The sequence below is a fragment of the Kogia breviceps genome, chromosome 8, assembly GCF_026419965.1.
Source record: "Kogia breviceps isolate mKogBre1 chromosome 8, mKogBre1 haplotype 1, whole genome shotgun sequence".
Classification (NCBI taxonomy): Eukaryota; Metazoa; Chordata; class Mammalia; order Artiodactyla; family Physeteridae; genus Kogia; species Kogia breviceps.
Window position 1 is genome coordinate 52,115,374 of NC_081317.1, and position 18,802 is coordinate 52,134,175.

At 41.6% G+C, this 18,802-nt stretch overlaps 2 protein-coding genes and 1 long non-coding RNA gene across 4 annotated transcripts in view; 2 read left to right on the plus strand and 1 right to left on the minus strand.

The window, feature by feature from the left end:
* On the plus strand, positions 1–6,979 carry CDKN2B (cyclin dependent kinase inhibitor 2B). Its single transcript, XM_067041412.1, has 2 exons — positions 1–614; positions 3,307–6,979. Exons 1-2 carry the CDS (start codon positions 480–482, stop codon positions 3,565–3,567), a joined length of 396 nt encoding a protein of 131 aa, XP_066897513.1. The 5' UTR covers positions 1–479; the 3' UTR covers positions 3,568–6,979.
* Positions 2,324–14,063, minus strand: LOC136794760 (uncharacterized). Its single transcript, XR_010841958.1, has 3 exons — positions 13,516–14,063; positions 12,258–12,385; positions 2,324–4,433 (listed from the first exon to the last, which is right to left on the minus strand). It is a non-coding gene; the product is annotated as an uncharacterized lncRNA (long non-coding RNA).
* LOC131760950 (cyclin-dependent kinase inhibitor 2A-like) overlaps positions 13,785–18,802 on the plus strand; it is a 24,932-nt gene continuing 19,914 nt past the window's right edge. The window contains exon 1 of one of the 2 annotated variants that reach the window (XM_067041413.1): positions 13,785–13,844. The gene's annotated coding sequence lies outside the window, so the exon portion shown is untranslated. Of the gene's footprint in view, positions 13,845–14,378; positions 14,467–18,802 lie in introns of those variants that run through there. The other variant, XM_059071102.2, reaches the window with a different exon arrangement.

Consider the following 18,802-nt stretch of genomic DNA (forward strand, 5'->3'; position numbering starts at 1 on the left):
TCAGCTGCCTGCCGGGCCTCCCAGCCAGCACAGTGGGACATGCCCGAACAGATAGGGGGCGGAGCCTAAGGTGGTGGGAAGCACCCAACCCGACTGCCCAGCTGGAAACGAACTCAGTCCCTGCCGGCTCTCCACTCCGCCGGAGTGTAGCTCGGCGGTGAGGACGCTGCAACGCGCCCGCACTCTGCGGCCAGTGGATTCGCGCGACGTTGCGGCTGCGCGAGGGGCCTTTTCCTGGGAGCCATCCGGGAAAAGCCCGGCTTAACTACGGGCCTTTCGGCCATTGGACGGACCCCCCAAGCCGTAAAAGGACGGCGAAAGGGGACTGAAGCTGAACTGAGCTCTTTCCGAGTAGGGAGAGCCCGCTAGGGCGAGGTGGAAAGGGGGGGTGGGGCGTATTAAGAAGCTCACGGCCAGCGGTGGATAATCCGGGACACTTTGCCCCTGGGGGCTGCGAAGTGAGCAAGGAGGACAAGGGCATGCTCAGTGGTGGCGGCGGTGATGCGGGCCTTTCCAACGCCGCGGCGCGGGGGCAAGTGGAGGCCGTGCGGCAGCTTCTGGAAGCCGGTGCGGATCCCAACAGACTCAACCGCTTCGGGAGGCGCCCGATCCAGGTAGCTGGGGGCCCCGGGCCTCGCCGGCAGGGGGCGCACAAACACGGCGCCGCGGCCTCCGTGGGAAGCGGCTGGGGACTCAGATCTCCACCTACTTAGTTAGACCTCTGTCTCTTGCTGGAGTATTGAGCTCAGGTGTAAAGCAGGTTTTCACCCACAAAAAACTCTAAAGAAAGGTATTGGAAACCCCACTACTTGTTTGGCTTTCTTTTTAATGGGGGAAAAAAGACCAATATCCCCTCTCCCATTTAATAAGAGATGCAAGGGATAGGTTCAGCTGGAGAGGAAAGGGGAAATGGAGAGGTTATTTGGGGAGGAGAACTGTTTTGTCTTATATGTTTGTCTTTCAACAAACAGCGATCAACTTTCAACGATAGAGATAATTAAATTACAAGGTACACAATTTGGATTGAATTTAAGGAATCATACAAAATCACAGCACATGAAAAAAAATCACCCTGAATCTTTAAGCTGTGATGTGAAATGTTGTATTCTTTCCTCATACAGACGAATTGATACAAAGAAAAAAGACAGGATTCCTCAACCACAATACTTAATTCCTTTTATGTTAGCAGTGTCTCTTGACTGTTACATAAGAAAAAATGTGCTTCTATATATTTTTATTTAGTTATACTGAATGCTTGGATTACATAAGCATTGCTGCAGCTTTGTTAAATGGCAAAGGGTCTTCATAAATAATTAGCCTCTTCATTGTTAAAATTCATTTATTCAATATGTTTAACTATTAATCCCACTTTAATTAGTGCTAAATATATTTTTTAGTTTCTTTAAAATCTAAGGTAATGTTTTGTGTTTTACTGTTGACTATTATGGTCATATTTAGTATTCACCTCACAATCACCTTCCAGAACCAAGCCGTTATTAAGGAATCTTGTTAATTGTGTAGATTTTAAAGAAAATATGTATTCATTCATTTTGAATTCATAGAAAATATTGGAAGAAATGACGGATTGTTTAAAGCAGCAACAATACGTAAAGTAGCTCTTAAAAACTTCGAATTATATTAATTGTAGAAAGAGGTTTGTCGTTTTTAATTCACCGTATTCTGAGATATTAAGAACCACTTTCCCCCCTCTTCTCTATGTATGAAATGCCCTTTACATCACTAATAGAAATCATATCATGGTTTCTAAGGGAGGAAATAGATGTTTTTAATATCCATGAAACAAAAAAAAAAATTTGCTTACTATCTTTTGATTCCGTGGTACATTTTAAAACATAAACTCACAAGAACATATAACATTTTGTATATTTAATTATCAAAAATTATTTTATTATATTTGGAATCTTAAAAAACATGGTTCTGAAGAACCTAGGGGCAGGACAGGAATAAAGATGCAGATGTAGAGAATGGACTTGAGGACACGGGGAGGTGGAAGGGGAAGCCGGGACGAAGTAAGAGAGTGGCATGGACATATATACACTACCAAATGTAAAACAGATAGCTAGTGGGAAGCAGCCACATAGCACAGGGAGATCAGCTCGGTGCTTTGGTGCTTTGTGACCACCTAGAGGGGTGGGATAGGGAGGGTGGGAGGGAGACGCAATAGGGAGGAGATATGGGGATATATGTATATGTATAGCTAATTCACTTTGTTATAAAGCAGTAACTAACACACCATTGTAAAGCAGTTATACTCTAATAAAGATGTTTAAAAAATAAAATAAAATAAAGGAAATCGGAAACTTGAATGGATAAACATTTTTAAAAATTTTTTATTGTTAAAATAAGAAAGTAAATACTTGCATAATATACATGTACACAAATGGATACTATAGGATTACTGCTCCAAAACATCCTTTTTCTAAATTATGCATTGCTCTGATGTGACTGCTAAGATCCAAGCTCTTTTTTAGATAGCGAAATGTTTACTATTCAACATTATAAAATCCTGTACAATGTAAATATGTTTATTTTACATTACCTCAAATATATTATCCTCTAAACGTTAGCCTTTATCTATAATGTTAAATATTAAAAGTGGTGAACCATTCATTAAAAACAAATAATTTGTTTTCATCATCTTATAAAACTATGCATGACTTTACTTCTTCCCTTATCTCCAATTTTGGCTCCAATTGTGGGACTATATTCCCTTTATGAGCAGAGACATATATAACAGTGAAAAGCAAACGCCTTCCACAGGGTATTTACTGCAAGAACTAAACAAAGTAAACCTTGTTTCAGACTTAGTTGTTTCTTATTTTCTCTCCTAAAGCACTGCTCTAACTTCTAAAATAAATATATCAGCTGACTGCCTAGTAAATTTTTTAGACTGGGATTATGGCTGGGGTAGAGGGAAGAAAAAGGAAAATAATTTAAGACTTTAAAAGTCTTTTAATTCCACCCATAAATCATTTAACAAAATAGACTCCCCCGTTTCAATAGAAATTTTAAAGAACTCTCCCACAACGGCGATAAGCAGTTTATCATCAGCTCTTTCTTGTCTTCCCACTTTTGGAGAATAAAATGGAACTAATTAGGGCTGAGTAGAGTATAATTGGGGCTGGGGCAGGGGGTGGGGGGGATGGTATTGCGTCAGCAAATGAAGCTTAACTAGACTCCTGAGGCTTGTAAGGGCGTCCGCACGGGCTGGGGGCTCCACAAATAGTTTCTTTAATCCTGCCCTTGCCCCCACCCCGGTCCTGACCGCTCTGCTCTCTCTGGCAGGTCATGATGATGGGCAGCGCCCGCGTGGCCGAGCTGCTGCTGCTCCACGGTGCGGACCCCAACTGCGCGGACCCCGCCACCCTCACCCGACCCGTGCACGACGCCGCCCGGGAGGGCTTCCTGGACACGTTGGTGGCGCTGCACCGAGCCGGGGCGCGGCTGGACATGCGCGACGCCTGGGGCCGCCTGCCCGTGGACCTGGCTGAGGAGCGGGGCCACCGCGACGTCGCCCGCTACCTGCGCGCGGCCGAGGGAGACTGATGGCGCATGCACACAGCCGCCCCAAACGACTTTTCTTTTCTCTCCAGTTCCCCATCCCAACTTAGTTCAATGAGGTCTGCAAACGTGAAGCGGCAGAAGTCTTCCTGGGCGACCTGATTCCCCGCAGGGAAGGAGAGGCAAACCGGGAAGAATTTTTTTTTTTTCTCTTTTTTTCTCTGGATGCAGCCCTCGACGCTCACCGTGAAGTGAAACGCAGAGAGGTGGGGCAAATGGATTTCCAGCGAGATTTAGGAGCCGAGTGTGGAATTCCCAGGTTTATTTTTCAGGGTTTTCTGGCGAAAAGTGGCACGTGAAGAAATCCGCGAAGGAACCCAAGTGCTGCGAATCTTTACACAAAAGATGCTAGGGCGGAGTGGGAGGCGGCGGTAACTGGCATTCGGGTGGGAGGCAGGTGATAACGTTCGCCCCACTGACCTTGAAGGACCCCCCCCTCCCTGTAAGCCTCCGCTTCAGGCGTTAGGCCCTGGGGATATGAGGGCAAAGCTGAAGACGGGAGGACCAAGCAATGATGACGGTCGTCGTGGGCTCTTTCTTTACAAGCTGCACGGAGCAGAGCAGGTCACGTGCAAAACGTTCCATACTGGAAGCCTTGGGGACTCGCGCCCAGCTCCACCGGATAGTGACGGGGAAGAGAGGACCCGGAAGCCACCTCGAACTTGCCGGCTTATTATAAAGTCCCCAGGGCAAGGTGGTTCTGAACAGCTCTCCGAAAGGGGCACTCGTTTGCTGTTGTTAAATCAAGGTGAGATTCTTGCGGCGTTCCAGCAGTCCGCGCACAGACTGAAGTCGGGGATTGTAGCGAGAGCAACTGTAGGTAGGCCGTTAACTGTAACGATTTGTTTTATCTATGAACGGTAGGATACAGAGAGACCCCTGTAAATTGCCACTTGAAAAGATTTCGTGATATTTTGTACTTCTGGGTGGTTCTTCAGTAGCAGTCTTACTTACGGAGACTTTAAATAACAAAGTAACTCGTGGCCCTTGGGAAAGAGGTAAGGAAGAACTACAGCTTTTATACGAAGCTATGGCACAGTGGCAACGCCCAGATTACTTTGATCCTTAACCTATTTATTTCTTTGTTAAATTTTCTGTTTCCTTTACTACAGTCTCAGGGGGTCAGACAATGAAATATTACAAATGTTTTTTAGAAGATCCATGCACTTACCCAGTAAATTATCTCGGGATATTTCCCAAAGGGTTGCTAAAAGAGTAGATTGAATATAAAACTGTTGAAAATATATGATGATGGCTCGTGGAATGTCTTAATATCTGCTAAACAAACTAAAGGTGTACTGTTTGGGGATTTAATTTCCAGTGTTGCTTGATACATTACAGCATTGGAATAACTGATATTTCACTGTTTTAATGTAAAAAAATTGAGATTGGACTCCAAGATTTTGGCTTAAATCATGATTCCATTCCTAATTTAAATAAGTTGTGGAATGTGATGACAACCTGATATTAAGGGAAACTAAATCAAGAAAATGTGGTTGGGTACTATAGGGTTCTGTGAGATCCACAGCCATATATATATATTATATATATATATTTGGCAAATATATATATATTTGGCAAAACCAAAACATCATACATTATTGGAAAATCAAGGACCTGGTTGCACTGAAATAGTAATTTATGAATACATGTAAAAGTAAATTCAGATTTCAAATCCACCTGGTGGGCAGATTTGGTCAATGTGTTTTATCAGCAGCACAAGTATATACTGTTAAATCTGTTTAAGATTTCACTTTGAAGGATACATGCAAGCAAATATAGCTCTATATACATGAGCCCTGCTTCTGGCTCTATTTTGCAATTACAGAAAAATATACATGTTAATTTCTGTATCTAAATCTAAAATATTACCAAGGTTTGTACACATCTTACTACCTGACCTTCATTGCAAGATCTGGAAGTGAAATAAATTCAGAATTCAATAATGTATTCATTTGGCCTCATTTTATATTTCCTTTTTCAGCCAAGTGAATGGATGAGAAAACAAGGATGATTTACTATGAAAGCAAAATCTATTTTAAATTTCCTGTGTTCTAATGAGTAAATTTAGTAATTTCAGATATAAGGAATGAAATAAGATTCAAACAGAGAGCTCAAGATCCATACAGCTCCAAATGGCTTTGGGAAAGTGAAAGTGTGTTCATAGGAATGCTTTATGATATTTTATTTCTATAGTATGACAAAAGCAATATGAATATGGTGTCCAAGACCAGATTAGTTCATTTTATGAAGCTAGGTAACTGACCTTCAGCAAATAAATAAAACTAATTTAACTTAGACCAACCACATTGAGATTCTATATTGTCCTTCCTTTATGGGAAATGTTAAAAACAAACTACTTGTGTGTTAATATGTAATAGTGAATAGGGATTTTTTTACCACCTCTGCAAGTATCAATTATTTTTAAAAAAACAAAAGAAATGCTTATTTTCCTTTTATGCTTTATCAGAGGCTGATTATTTTTATGATAGCATGTAATTTTTCCAACGTTCAAGTCATTGCCACTCTACCAAAAGAAAAGAAAAGAAAAGGAAAAAGAGCAAGTAGAATTAGTCATCTTCAAAAATGATAGAAGTAATCTTGGAAGCACTCTTGTGGACTTCCTTCTGAAACAAATGCGAAAGCTGGTGTCATCTACAGTCTGCTTTGGTATTTATGTCAGCAGCTAATCATAACCAAAATGACTACTAAGTTTTTACTATCAACAAACTATTTCATTATCTTGTGAAAACTTGAAGAATAAATTTTAGGTTGGCATAATTTCACAGTGTTCAATTACCAAACTTAAAAAGATGGAAAGGGGGAGAAATATATAAGAAAATAAGAACATTTTAATTTTAAAAATTACTTGAAGGAGCAACAAGAGTTGAATCACAATACTTTCAATATCTTCTCTTCTATTTATAATCCCAGGGAAGAAAGAGGGAATGAAGCAGAGAGAAATTAGGACTTGATTGGAAGGTAGAAAACCTGGGTTCTGGTATTAGTTCTTCAACTAATTCAATATATGACCTACTAAATCCTATGACATGATTAGCCCCAATTTCCTCTTCTATAAAAGATGGGAGTTGGACTAGATTACTTTTAAGCTCCCTACCATCACTAAAGTTTTATCGCTTTATATTTGTTGCATACATGACTGTAATGGGGTCTTATATTTTATTAGTAATGATTTTGCCATTTTGCTTGTCTGAGCCAAGAAAAATCTATATAAAGGAATAGAGAGAAGAGATGCATTTTAAAATTCTGGAGCCCTGGGGGGTGGGGGATCTTCATAAGCACCACCTCCACCAGTTAGTTGAGAAGTTACCAACAAGTTTGTGGAAACTAGCACAGAAAAGATGATTTGCAAAATAAATATGTAGTTTAATTTTAAGCTCTTTCTTACTTTGTCTTACCTCTGATTTTTTTTTTCTGTTGCATTTTGCATTTCTCTCATGTGACTCATAGCCACCAAAAGAATTAACTTCTTTAAGTGAGATAAGCAGGTAGACCCAATAAGTTTATTAAAATAATGCTGAAGTAGGTGTTTACAAACTAATGTAAATGCTCTGAAAGAAACAGTGTTTTTTAAGTAAACGTATAACAAGTGATACTGACCTAAATGGGGCTGGTATAGGAGTTGGAACCAAGGAAAAATGTTGGGGTTATTGGAAGGAATAGAAAGTGCAAAGGCACAAGAATGCTAAAATATGTAGAAAAGACATTAGAAGATGAATAACTCTCTGTAAATAGCTGCTGTGGAATTTACAGACCCATTTCTAAAGGTCCGTTCTTTCTGGTTTGTTTCCATTGGATTCCATGAAGTTTTATGTCCCTAAATGTTGCCTGGGTGATAGTAGGAACCCGCTGGTCATGCAAGAGCTCTGTATCACCTCAATATCAATACATGTTGATTTATATTACTGTGATTAATATGTAATCCATGCCAGTTACAGGCCTGGGAATATTTCACAATATTTCACAAACCCCACCAGTGTGTAGACCATAAGCAGTTTGTATTGGTTTTATTTGATTAATTCTGTTAAACTACTGATCCATCTTCCACAAAACACCTCCATTCCTCTCCTCCTTCTATTCCTTTTGTTACTTTCTTTTCATCTCATTCTCTGCCCTCCTGAAGTGGCTGACTTGTATTATAATTTGAAGTTTGAAATCAATATAAACCAAAGATTTTTCTGGGGAAAAAAACCTATGAAGATACCCAGACTGTCTCACATCTACATTTTATTGGAAATTTACAGAAGGAACCCCAAACACCTGTTAATGCCCTTCTCATTCAGAAGCCCCTGACATTAGACCTCCAGTAGTCAGTGCTGGCACATAAAATGTTTTACAACAGAGTTAAAGTGAAAACTTCAAGACCAATTACAGTAATTAAACCATGGCTCGTTTCCCTTTCAAATTTGGCCTTCTCCCAAAATGCATAATCTATTTGTCTATCTTCTCTTTGGAATACTCTATATTATGAAAGGATTGGTGCTACTTCCTTTGAACCCTTTCTTGTGTGACCTCAGGGTCTCCGTTTCATTTTAACCAAACGCCACTCTACCTTCTTCTCACTTTACAAATTTCTTCATCCCCTTCCCTTAGCTGAAAACTGGGTCTCCCTGAGAATTCCACTTTCTTCTGACCAGATAATAGGTACTGAGCTGTGGATAAGAGTGGGAGTCAGAACCAGTCATGAGTGTCTGCTGTTTGGGTGGCTTTCAGTATAGTCCTAAACCAGATAGGTAAAGGTTATTCATTGTTCTTCAGTTTTCACTCATCTCATAGTATAAATAATTGCATTTTTGTTTTCCTTATCAAATTAAGTTGTAAATAATTTCAGTGTGTGCCATTATGTATTTTATAATATGTTTATAAGAGATAACATATAAACATAAAACAGTAAACATTTTTTCTGTTCACAAAGCCACAGCTAGGTCAACAGATTATGACAACACACGGAGTTTTCTTCTGAAGGGTGAATGTTGGAAATACCTATATCCAATGGCTTCTCATTCTGTCTGTGGGTTATGAGTACTAAGCTTTATCACCTTTCCTAGGGCACAGCAGTACGCTGTACAGTCTCCTATATCTGCTCCCAATATGCCACCTTAGAGTTATAAGCTATAAACTTGCCTAAAATATTTTGTCATCCTCTACTACTCTCTAATGTCTAGACTGCCTTGGACAGTTAGAGATATCATATATGGATCCATTCCAGAGCTGCAGGAGCCTTTTGATGTTTAAATCCCACCTTGAACAGAAGAATTTAATGTCATCCCCTTTCTAGGGAAAAATTACATGACATTTCATTTTATATTCACCCTCAGGTATTTATTATGTCTGTACAGTGATGGTGCTGTCCCCATCAGTCATTTGAGACCAACATATAGGGAAGTTGTTCTCAACCCTGGCTCTCAATCATTCATGTTCTAAATTTTGAATTCACTGACCAACTTCAGGACTACAAAATTAGAATCTCTAGTTTTGGAGCCAAAAATTTCCATAGTTGTTACTCTGAAATTCTTTTTCATGGTAAACTTTCAAACAGTACAGAAAGTAAACAGAATTAATATCTCCTGAAACCTCCCTATCCACCATTCTCACTATCCAGGAGTAACCACTATTTTTAAAAACATTTAATCAACTTCCCAGAAATATAGGCACACATAGCAGTAAACAGCCCTGCCCCAACACACACATTTAGGAAACCATTCTGCAACTTGTTTTTTTTGATAGTAGATCTTTGACAACTTGCATTAGGAAATAAAGATGCACTTCATTTTTTGTATAGCTGCATAGTTTTGTATTTTATGGATAAACCCAAATTTTTTAAAACCAGTCTCTTATTGACAAACATGTAAATTATTTCCTTTTTTTTTTTTTGCTACTACATATGCTGCTATAAAGAACCTTTTTTTCATCCTTGTATGAGCAATCTGTAGCAATTTATAGAAGTGACATTGCTGAGGCTAAAGGTACATCTCTCTTTTTCTCTCACACAAACACACACATACTGTATATTTCTGCACATATGTGTGTGTAAAATCTTTCTATACTTATGTGTGTATGTGTATATCTTCAATAATATATATACATGTATATGTGCATATATACTTTTCATACTTAGATGAGTTATAGGAGTGGAACTGCTGAGTCAAAGGGTAATACATATATATATGCATATGTAATATGTATTTCTTCCCATACGTATATACACACTAGATAAACAGTATACATATTTCCATACATCTATTTATGTATGTGTATATTTGCATATATAAACTCAGTGGAATTGCTGAGTCAAAGGGTACGTATATGCACATACAGTTTTAATAAATACTGTAAGGTTGCCTTCCAAAATGAATGTACCAAGTTACAATAGCATGTGAGAAGATTGTTTTCTGACAACTTTGCCAATGTTGTCACTCTTTTTATTTTTGCCACATCTGTCGGTATATGTCTGTTTTTGTTACATTTCTTTACTAACCAGTAAAATTGAATATATTTTCATAATTTTTTGACCATTTGACTATTTGAATATCCTCTACTCTAAACTGCCCATTATATTATTTGCTAACTTTTCTACTGGGTTATTTTTTTACTCATTTATGTATTTATATATTCTAGAAGTTAATATTTTATATGTGTTCAAATAATAGTTTTAAAATCTTCTAGTGTTTTGTGTCTTATACCTTTGGGGTTTTTAGTTTGAGCATGTGCAATATTAGGGAAGTTTCTCACAGAATTTTGATAATCAAGTGATACTTGAGGGAAAAAGTTAGTGTCCTAGGACATCACAGCTAGAGGGTAGTTGGGTGGCGTGGCACAAACAAGGTATTAGTAAAATTCCCTCTCCTACCTCTGCCTGTGGGATGAATTTGCTGATCCAAAATAGAAAATCATTTAAAAGTATATAGAAAATAATTTTCCTCCATTCAAAAACTCAGATCTGCCAAGTCAGTTTTTAGGCCAAAGGAAGAGAGCAAAGAAAAGCTCTGACATTCAGTGATCCTCTTTCTGTAAAAATGACCCATCAATAGTTCACTTCCTATTGACTCTGTTTAGTACAACAGAAGGGGCACAAGGCTTTTAGTCCAAAGACCTTCTTAATGATTCCAGCCATGACAATTACTGGTTATAAAGTATCTAAGATTTGAGTGCCTCTAGGCCTCAGTCTTCTCACCTGTAAAATAGGGTAGTAATCCCAAATTCAAAGAGCCGCTGTGAGGATAAGTAATACAAGCGAAAGTGTGCACAAATAACACTGCTCAGCTTTTGATCATACTGTTCTTGAAGAACACAAAGCCAAAGTCATCTGGAATTCCAAACATGTTTGGAGTGCCACAAATTAGTTGTGTTGCTAAAGATTCATCTTCATAATTGTATTTTGCTTAGTCTAATATTAAAATTAGATAGAATTCCCCTGCATACCACAACTAACAAAACAGAGGTGTTGGGTAGCAGGGGAAAACCAAGATGGAATTTAAGTTTAAGTTTTAAATTTTATATTCATTGAACACAGAGCTTACTGTATAGTAATCTTACTCAGTGCTCTTACTCAAATGGCATTCCTCTGAAGTGGGTAACTCCCCTTATCCCCAGAACAAGTTTGGGCGGAGAGGAAATGGTTATAGGTTAAGCTATACAGGCCCAATTAATACAGACAGATCCCAGAATTTAAACTTGGTTGGAAAACTGAGGCTCAGCAGACCTTTCAGGCATAATAGGATAATGTGAGGTTTAATTTTATGTGTTAACTTGGCTAGGCTGTGCTACCCAATTATTTGGTCAAACACCAGTCAAGATATTGCTGTAAAGGTATTTTTTAGATATAATTAATATTTAAATCCATAGACTTTAAATAAAGCAGATTATCCTCCATAATCTGTGTGGGCCTCATCCAATTAGTTGAAGGCCTTAAGTGAAAAGAAGTTGCCCAAGGAAGAAAGAATTCTGTCTCCAGGCTGCCTTCTGACTCAGAACTGCAACATCAACTCCTCCCTGGGTCTCCAGCCTGCCTACTTGTCTTGCAGACTTCAGACTTGCCAGCCCCACAACTGGGTAAGCCAATTCCTTAAAATAAATCATACAAATGCACTCGCGCGCGCGCGCACACACACACACACACACACACACACACACACACACACACAATTGGTTTTGTCTCTAGAGAACCCTGACTAATAATTTCAAGAAATGTGTAATACAGGTTTTCTCACCCTCACGCACCATGGTTTACTGCCACAGCTAGTAACTCTGCCTGGGTCCAGGAAACCCTTCTCTCTTCCACTTCTCCAGGGTCCTTAAGTGATACTGTGCTGAAACTGGGCAGCATTTCCCCTCAAGGATACTTTCTCTGATCCCCCACCTCCTAAAGTACCCCTCTTCTGTTTGCCATAAAATGAAATCCCCTCACTATAATTGTATGTTTTTACTAGTCCATCTCTCTCCTATGAGGTTTTTTTGGGGGGAGTGGAGGAGGGGAATCATAGGTGTGGTGCAAGACAGAGCAAGACTGGCCTTCCACAGAGTTTACATACTAACTTCTGACAGACAAACAAGTAAACAATTACTTATGATAACTTCTGTATGGTAAGTGCTTTAGGGAAAAAAAAAAAATACGGTGCCTGGAGGAAGAGTCTCTGAGGGGGTGGGGGGGATACCTGAGAAGCGACCTGAAGGAGTAGGAGCTAGCCTTGTGAAGAGCCAGAAAGTGCATTCATTCTGTCACAGAGGAGCGGCAAGCAGCCTCAGCATGGAGCCTGGGTGTTCCATAAATTCTGAGGGAGTCCTACAGGAGAGGGGAGAGGTGCATTTGTAAAAGTTATTTAGAGTGGCTGTTTAAGCCTGGTCCCTAAGTCTCACTTCAGCCGTCGGGTCTGGAGGCTACATCCTGTGCGGAGGTGAGGGATGGGGAGTGGAAGCAGCCTGCGTGCCGCTGGACCCGGTCTCTCAGTTACAGTACGGTGGCTTGCACCATCCAAGATAGTGAGAGGCTTGGCGTCTGCCTCCTCCAGATAGTGAGAGGCTTGGCGTCTGATTCATAGGACCTGTCGTCTGTCTCGTTACGGATCCACTCCTGCAGCTCGGCCAGTAGGCTCGGCCAAAAGTAAAAGAAGCCACTTCGAAGCATACCACCTTGCAGGCTCCGAAGGCTGGGCCTAGTCCCACATCCTCTCTTACACGCCGGGCCAGCCAGGCCGCGCCTCCAGCCCTAGAGGCTCTTGGCCCATCGAGACTGATTACAGGCCCGGGAAGTTGGGGCATCGGGTCAGCACCGCCCGCCTGAAAGAGGCGTCCTGGGCTCGACCACTCGCCTTCGGGGAGGCCGGCGAACCCACGCCAAAGCTCCATCCAGCCCGACAGCCGGGACCCGTCAGTCTGTGCTCTGGAGCCCGGCTCCTGCGTGTCCTCAGGCCGCCTCGGTGTCCTCGACTCACCCCTCCTTTGTGCGGCTCTTCCCTTTCCTTCGACCGCTTTTCCTGTGCCGAGTGGACCCCAGCAGCGCGGGGGGGTGGGGGGTGTCCAGAAAGAAAGGGTCAGTGATGTGGAAGAAAAGAGGGGGAAGAGGGAGGAGGGGAGGAGAGAGGAGAAGGGACCACGCTGAAGAGTCAGGCAGCAAGAGGAAAGGGTGTCGGAGCGCCGGGCGGAAGGAGGAGGAGGAGGAGGCTGCGGGAGGAACGACCAGTGGACGCGGGGACAACGGGAGAGCGGGGAGTAGCCGTGGGGGAGGGGAGCACCATGGCAAGAGGAAAGAGGAAGAAGCGTTCAGATGCTTCGCTGAGCGGGATGTTAAAACCGAAAATAAAAATTGCCCGGTGAATGGACTGCGGGCCTAGCCCAGAGCCCTCCGCAACGCGGGGAGCAAGCAGGGGAAGGGGCGCCCCGATCCAGGAGGGGTTGGGGTTCGGCTCCGCCTACCTGGTCCGGCGCGGGGCCCGCCGCTCCAGCGGCGCCAGCGCCACGCAGTGTCCAGATGTCGCAGCAGTTTCCTTTAATTTCGCTCGTTTCCCAAATCGAGAAGTGGAGCATAGCGCCATTTCTTTAAAAACTGACATCCAGCCTCCTGAATGGCGGATAGACCCATGAGATAAATTTGCTTTTTTTTTTTTTCTTTCTTTTTCTCTTTTAAATAATCCGGTTTGGAGAAAGGAAGAACCCCCAGCGTTGGGAGCGAGGAATAAAGGAAGGGGTACAGGGAAGCAGGGACACGAGCTGGACCGCGGCGGTTCCTGATATGGCAGGGTCAGGTGACGGATGTTGCGAGGGGGCGGGCTGCCTGGAGATGCGTTGTGGCGTCAGGACCTTGAGCTGTCACCGCGTGGGGCGCCCGCGCGGAGGGTGGGAAGGTGGCGGCGCGGGCGGGGGGGGGCGCGGACAGGGCGGGAAAGAGGAGGTGGGCGGGAGGGAGAGGAACCTAGGACGCTAGCTGCCCGCGCGCGCGCCTCCAGGCTCCTCAGCCCGCCTTTCCCGCGCGCGCTGGGCGCAGAACGGTTCTGGGCTCTGAGAAGGTGGGGGATGAGCGGGAGCGCGCAGGGAAGGCGGGTGCGCGCGTGCGGGGCGGGGATGGGCTGGGGGCGGCGCGTGGGTCTCAGTTTGCTATCGGGGGGCGGGCGCCGAGCTGCCTACCTCTGAAGTCAAAAGGCGGCGCAGCGGCCGCCAAACTCCGCGGCGGCAAGAACATGGTGCGCCGACTCTTGATTACAGTGCGGATTCGGCGTGCGTACGGCCCGCCGCGAGTCAGGGCTTTCGTCGTGCAGATTGCGCGGCCACCGCGTGAGTGGGCAGCGCCGGTCGTGCGGGCCGCTGCGGACCTCGTGCTGATGCTAGTGAGGAGCCAGCGCAGAGCGCAGCAACCGCATCCTAGACCAGGTAGGAAAGGCCTCGAAAATCCCGGGCGCAATCGGCCCTTGGGTGATTTTGTTTGATGTAAGCTAATACACAGATAAATCATCTCCGGACGAGGTTGGAGGAGGTTGTTTCGGGGTGGGTGGAGGCTCCTTCCACTTTCTCTCCATACGGGTTACAGCTACTTAGAGGTGCTGTTCTCCCAGTTTGTGGAGCCCGGAGCCGCCTTCACACACCTCCTTAATCCCGTGAAGCTCTGGGGGAAACCGGGAGATTCTAAACCCACTTTAGAAGTCAGTCACTCCTGAATTTCCTGAGTGGGAATCAGTAAACACACACACACAAGGTGTATTTCTAAGGCACGTTATTGCGCCCTGGAGGAAAGTATCACTAACGGTCTTAGTTTTCTGGAGGCCGCCTTTTTTCTCCCCAGTCTTCCTGACTGGTCAACTCTCCCTCCTTCCAGTAGTGGAGGTTCCAGTTTGAGGGTGCGGGCTCGCACAGAGTTTGAATTCCCGAAATAGTAACATTGATCTTGATCGAAGGATCAGTAACTGCTAAGAGGAGCAATCACTTGCTTTTGCAGTCAGTGGAGAGTCAGACTTTCGCAGTGAGATGGAGGTTTCTTCTTTAGCGGCCTGGTGTATCTAAGTACTTGGGACAATGCCCGTATGTTTAGCAGGAGGCAGAACTACAGTGGGGAGTCTAAGGATCGCACCGATCATATTTTAGTCATCTCAGGCCCCAATTAACAGGCCCCAAATGAGGCCTACTTCTTGAAAGACAGAATTCTAGGTAGTTTTGTCCTCACATAAGATAAATCTTTACATAGTCGATGTAATTTCCTATGACGAGGATAGTTGAAATATATATATAGCTACAGTATATAGAGTCCTAATTAGAACTTGGGTAATGAATCCAAAAACAATTTAATGAGGCTTCATTTGTGTGACCTTCCTTGCGGCATTATTTCCCCAGGAATATGTGTTTTGAAAAAGCAAAGGTCAGCAGATGGGGAATTTTTTTTTATTGTAACGTTAATAGACATTTGACATGTAAATGTAAAACTGTTAACACTATCAGTGTTTAATCAGGTGCCTCAATTTCTATTGGCAAAAATCTACAAACAATTTATAGGGAAAATACACATTTTCTTTTTCATATTATTATTAAAGTTCAGGGGGTTTTTTGGAATTAGTAGAAGGAGCTTGTAAAGAATTTCAAGGCATGTTGCTGGTCTTGATTTCAGTTCATTTTAAAACATTAACAGAATCCTTTTTTTAAAAAAACTGTGCTTTATCCGTACCAGCAAGCATTTAGCCACTATGATGTGTTTTTGAATATCTTAGTTTTTAATATTATTCTCTATATAAAGTTATTTTATTTAAATTATTAAGTTGCATCCAAAACTCTATAGTAACAAAGTAGAAAAATTTAATCTATGTAAATACTATAATTATGTGTTTTCTATTTTAGGAATACATAATATAATATTGTGATTATTTTAAGTTAGAGAAATATTCATTTTATAATATATTGTATAAGTGTTAAAAATATAAAAATGATAGATTCATTGAAAATAGCCATTTATTTCTTGTTATTTAGGTATAAATCAATTTTTAGGAATGAAAGTTATTTTTAAATGCATTGACTATATAAAAAGCCCAATTTTCAGCAAATATCTGAAGACAGAACACATGACGTAGATAGAATAGAATATGTCTTGAAAACATGTGCAATTCTCCAACTTCATATATGAAATTTTACACATATACAAACATCTGGAAGTATTAATTATAAGTGACATGTAATTATATATTTCACATTAATATATATTATGTCTATGGTTATACTGATTTAAGAATATATATGGGTAGTAATTACGTTGGGACTCATACAATTCCTTGAGAGCAACAGTGCTAAAAACTAACTTGTATGAATTATTTAATACTAACGCAGACCTGTAAGGTGTTATTATTTTAACATATTTTTAGAGTTTTGCAAACATGTTCATTATGACTTTTTTTATATAACTGGAAACTGTATATATAATAAAATTCCACTTTACTAGTTTCTTATCCACATGTGCCTGATGAATTACACTAATTGACTCGTTACTTCTACCTTGGTGTGTTTACAAACGTCATATTTTTCTGAAATTAAATATTTATTTGTTTACTGTTATGTGGGAACTCTTAGGGTTTTACCCCTCCTTTAACAGCATAGTGTCCTCTCAAGGTAAGCACTATACGGTTAGCATAAACCATTATTCCCAATGTGTACATGATCCCTAGCTTGTATTATGTTCTAAATGAACAATAATTCTTTCAGACATCAAGACTTAATATTCACTTACTTCTTTGGGGACTCTTGAATTTTAAAAAGTCCATTCTCATCCTAAGGTAACAACACAGCCTATTGCTATCTATGTCCAACAGTATTTTACATGTCTGCTAATTACATGTTAGTTCATCACAAGTAACTAACATGGTAGGGTTAAGCTAAACCATTTTCCCAACATGTGAATGACACCTGGTAGTAAAGCGATCTACATCATCTCAAAAATACCTTCTTAAAGGAAGGCTGAACATTTGGCCCAGTGTTTTTGCTCTTTTAAAACCTTTAGTCCTTTTTGAGAAGCATGACAATCTCACTTGCCCCAGTCCATCCTAAAACACCCTAGGCCAGAGAATCCTTCTCTCTGCTACAAAATCCAACCTCATAAAGAGTTTTTATGGTGCTTTATTTCTACAGTTTAAATAATGTAAACAATGGGTATAGTTTCACTTTCTAAACATAAAATTATAATATTGAATAGCTTTTTAACAAAAAAACTACAGTTTTCTAAATTCTGATTTTCACATACCTGATGACTAATATTGTATCTGTTTATTGACTGAAGATTAATGCACTTTCCTAAACACCTCACTGGCAAGAACATTTTTACATTATGTATCAAGAACTTGTAAATTATCCATATACTTTTATTAAGTTTTTCTATATGTAGGCATTATTTTAAGGAAAGAAAGATTCTGACAGAGCAATACAAACAGATAAATAGTAGCAGGAAATTGAAAATTGCCTAAAATTCTAGGAATCACATTGTTAAATTATGTTCAATTATACCTACACTATGGAATTATGGTCTGAAATATTTCAGATCTGGAATATAATAGACAATCATCATGTTTTAGAAGAATATTTAATAGAATGTAAAATTATTACATTATAATGTTAGGTGACTTCCTTTTTTTAAAAAAATAGCAAGATTTAAAGCAATAAACAATTCTTATTCTTGCTTTTCCTCTCCGTCTCTCTCTCTTTCTCTCATTCTTTCTCTACACATAAACATACATACACACACACACACACACACAGCAATGTATCAAAATATCTATAGTGGCTTCCTCAGGATGGTTGGTGATCTTTATTTCTTCGTTACACTTTTGTGTCTTCCAAAGTGCTATGACCATCACCAGTTTTAAAAAAAAGAAAAAAAGTTATTTTCGTACAGTACAGATGAACTAAGAGCTTACTTAGCGTTAGTTGGGGAAGGAGTGAGAAAGGGTGAGGAAAATAAGTTGTACACGTATCCTATATAAGAAGGTGGCTTTAAGGTCTGGAGAAAGTCTGAGAGGGTTCTGACTTCAGACTGTAGGGCACGCTGTGCCTATTCACAACGTAGTTCGTTTTTAAATAAATGATAAATGCGTGGCTATATCTGTTTCCAAGGCGCCTGGGTGTTAGGCCTCTCTGGTCCCATCACTTGCCCCTCCTCAGGATCCCCTTCTCCCACGTCCTCTCTGGACGACTTCAGGTTGGGGCTCTCCACTTCCCAGAGCTGGGCTAGGGTCGCAGCGGGTGTCCCCAGGACCGCAGAGTAGGAAGTGAGACTCGAAGTTGCTCGGACCTCGCCTCCTTCATCTCTCAACTCTAACCACCCTCCTTGACTCATCCCTCACCCTCTCAATTCTTAGAGATGCTTCGGATGCCGGAGATTTTATTGGCCGCTGGGGTAGGCCCACTTATCACCGAACTCCGCGAACGCACCCACCCCTTCTATTTTTAGCCTCCTCTGGGCCTCGCCCCTCACCCCAACTATTTCCGCAGGTAATATTTCATTAGAGTAACAGAGCAGAGCAGGGGTTAAACGCAGAGCAGGATGGGGGCTGCCCTGGGTGAGGAAGGGGTGGGGACAGGAGGAGTCTGAGTGGGCTTCATGGTTTCCAGAGGGGTGCAAGGTATGACAGGGGACATCTCTGGGTCACCTCCCCCAGCGTGAAACTGACTAGGCCTTTTTTTCTGGAAGGGAGGGAGCGGGATGGGACAGGTTCACTCCGAGGCACAGAACGAGATCGTG

Bases quoted from the DNA above. Each gene is read 5' to 3' on its own strand.
- CDKN2B (XM_067041412.1), top strand. From the start codon at position 480: ATGCTCAGTGGTGGCGGCGGTGATGCGGGCCTTTCCAACGCCGCGGCG. The intron at 615-3,306 runs GTAGCTGGGGGC...TCTCTCTGGCAG, and splicing joins TCGGGAGGCGCCCGATCCAG to GTCATGATGATGGGCAGCGC.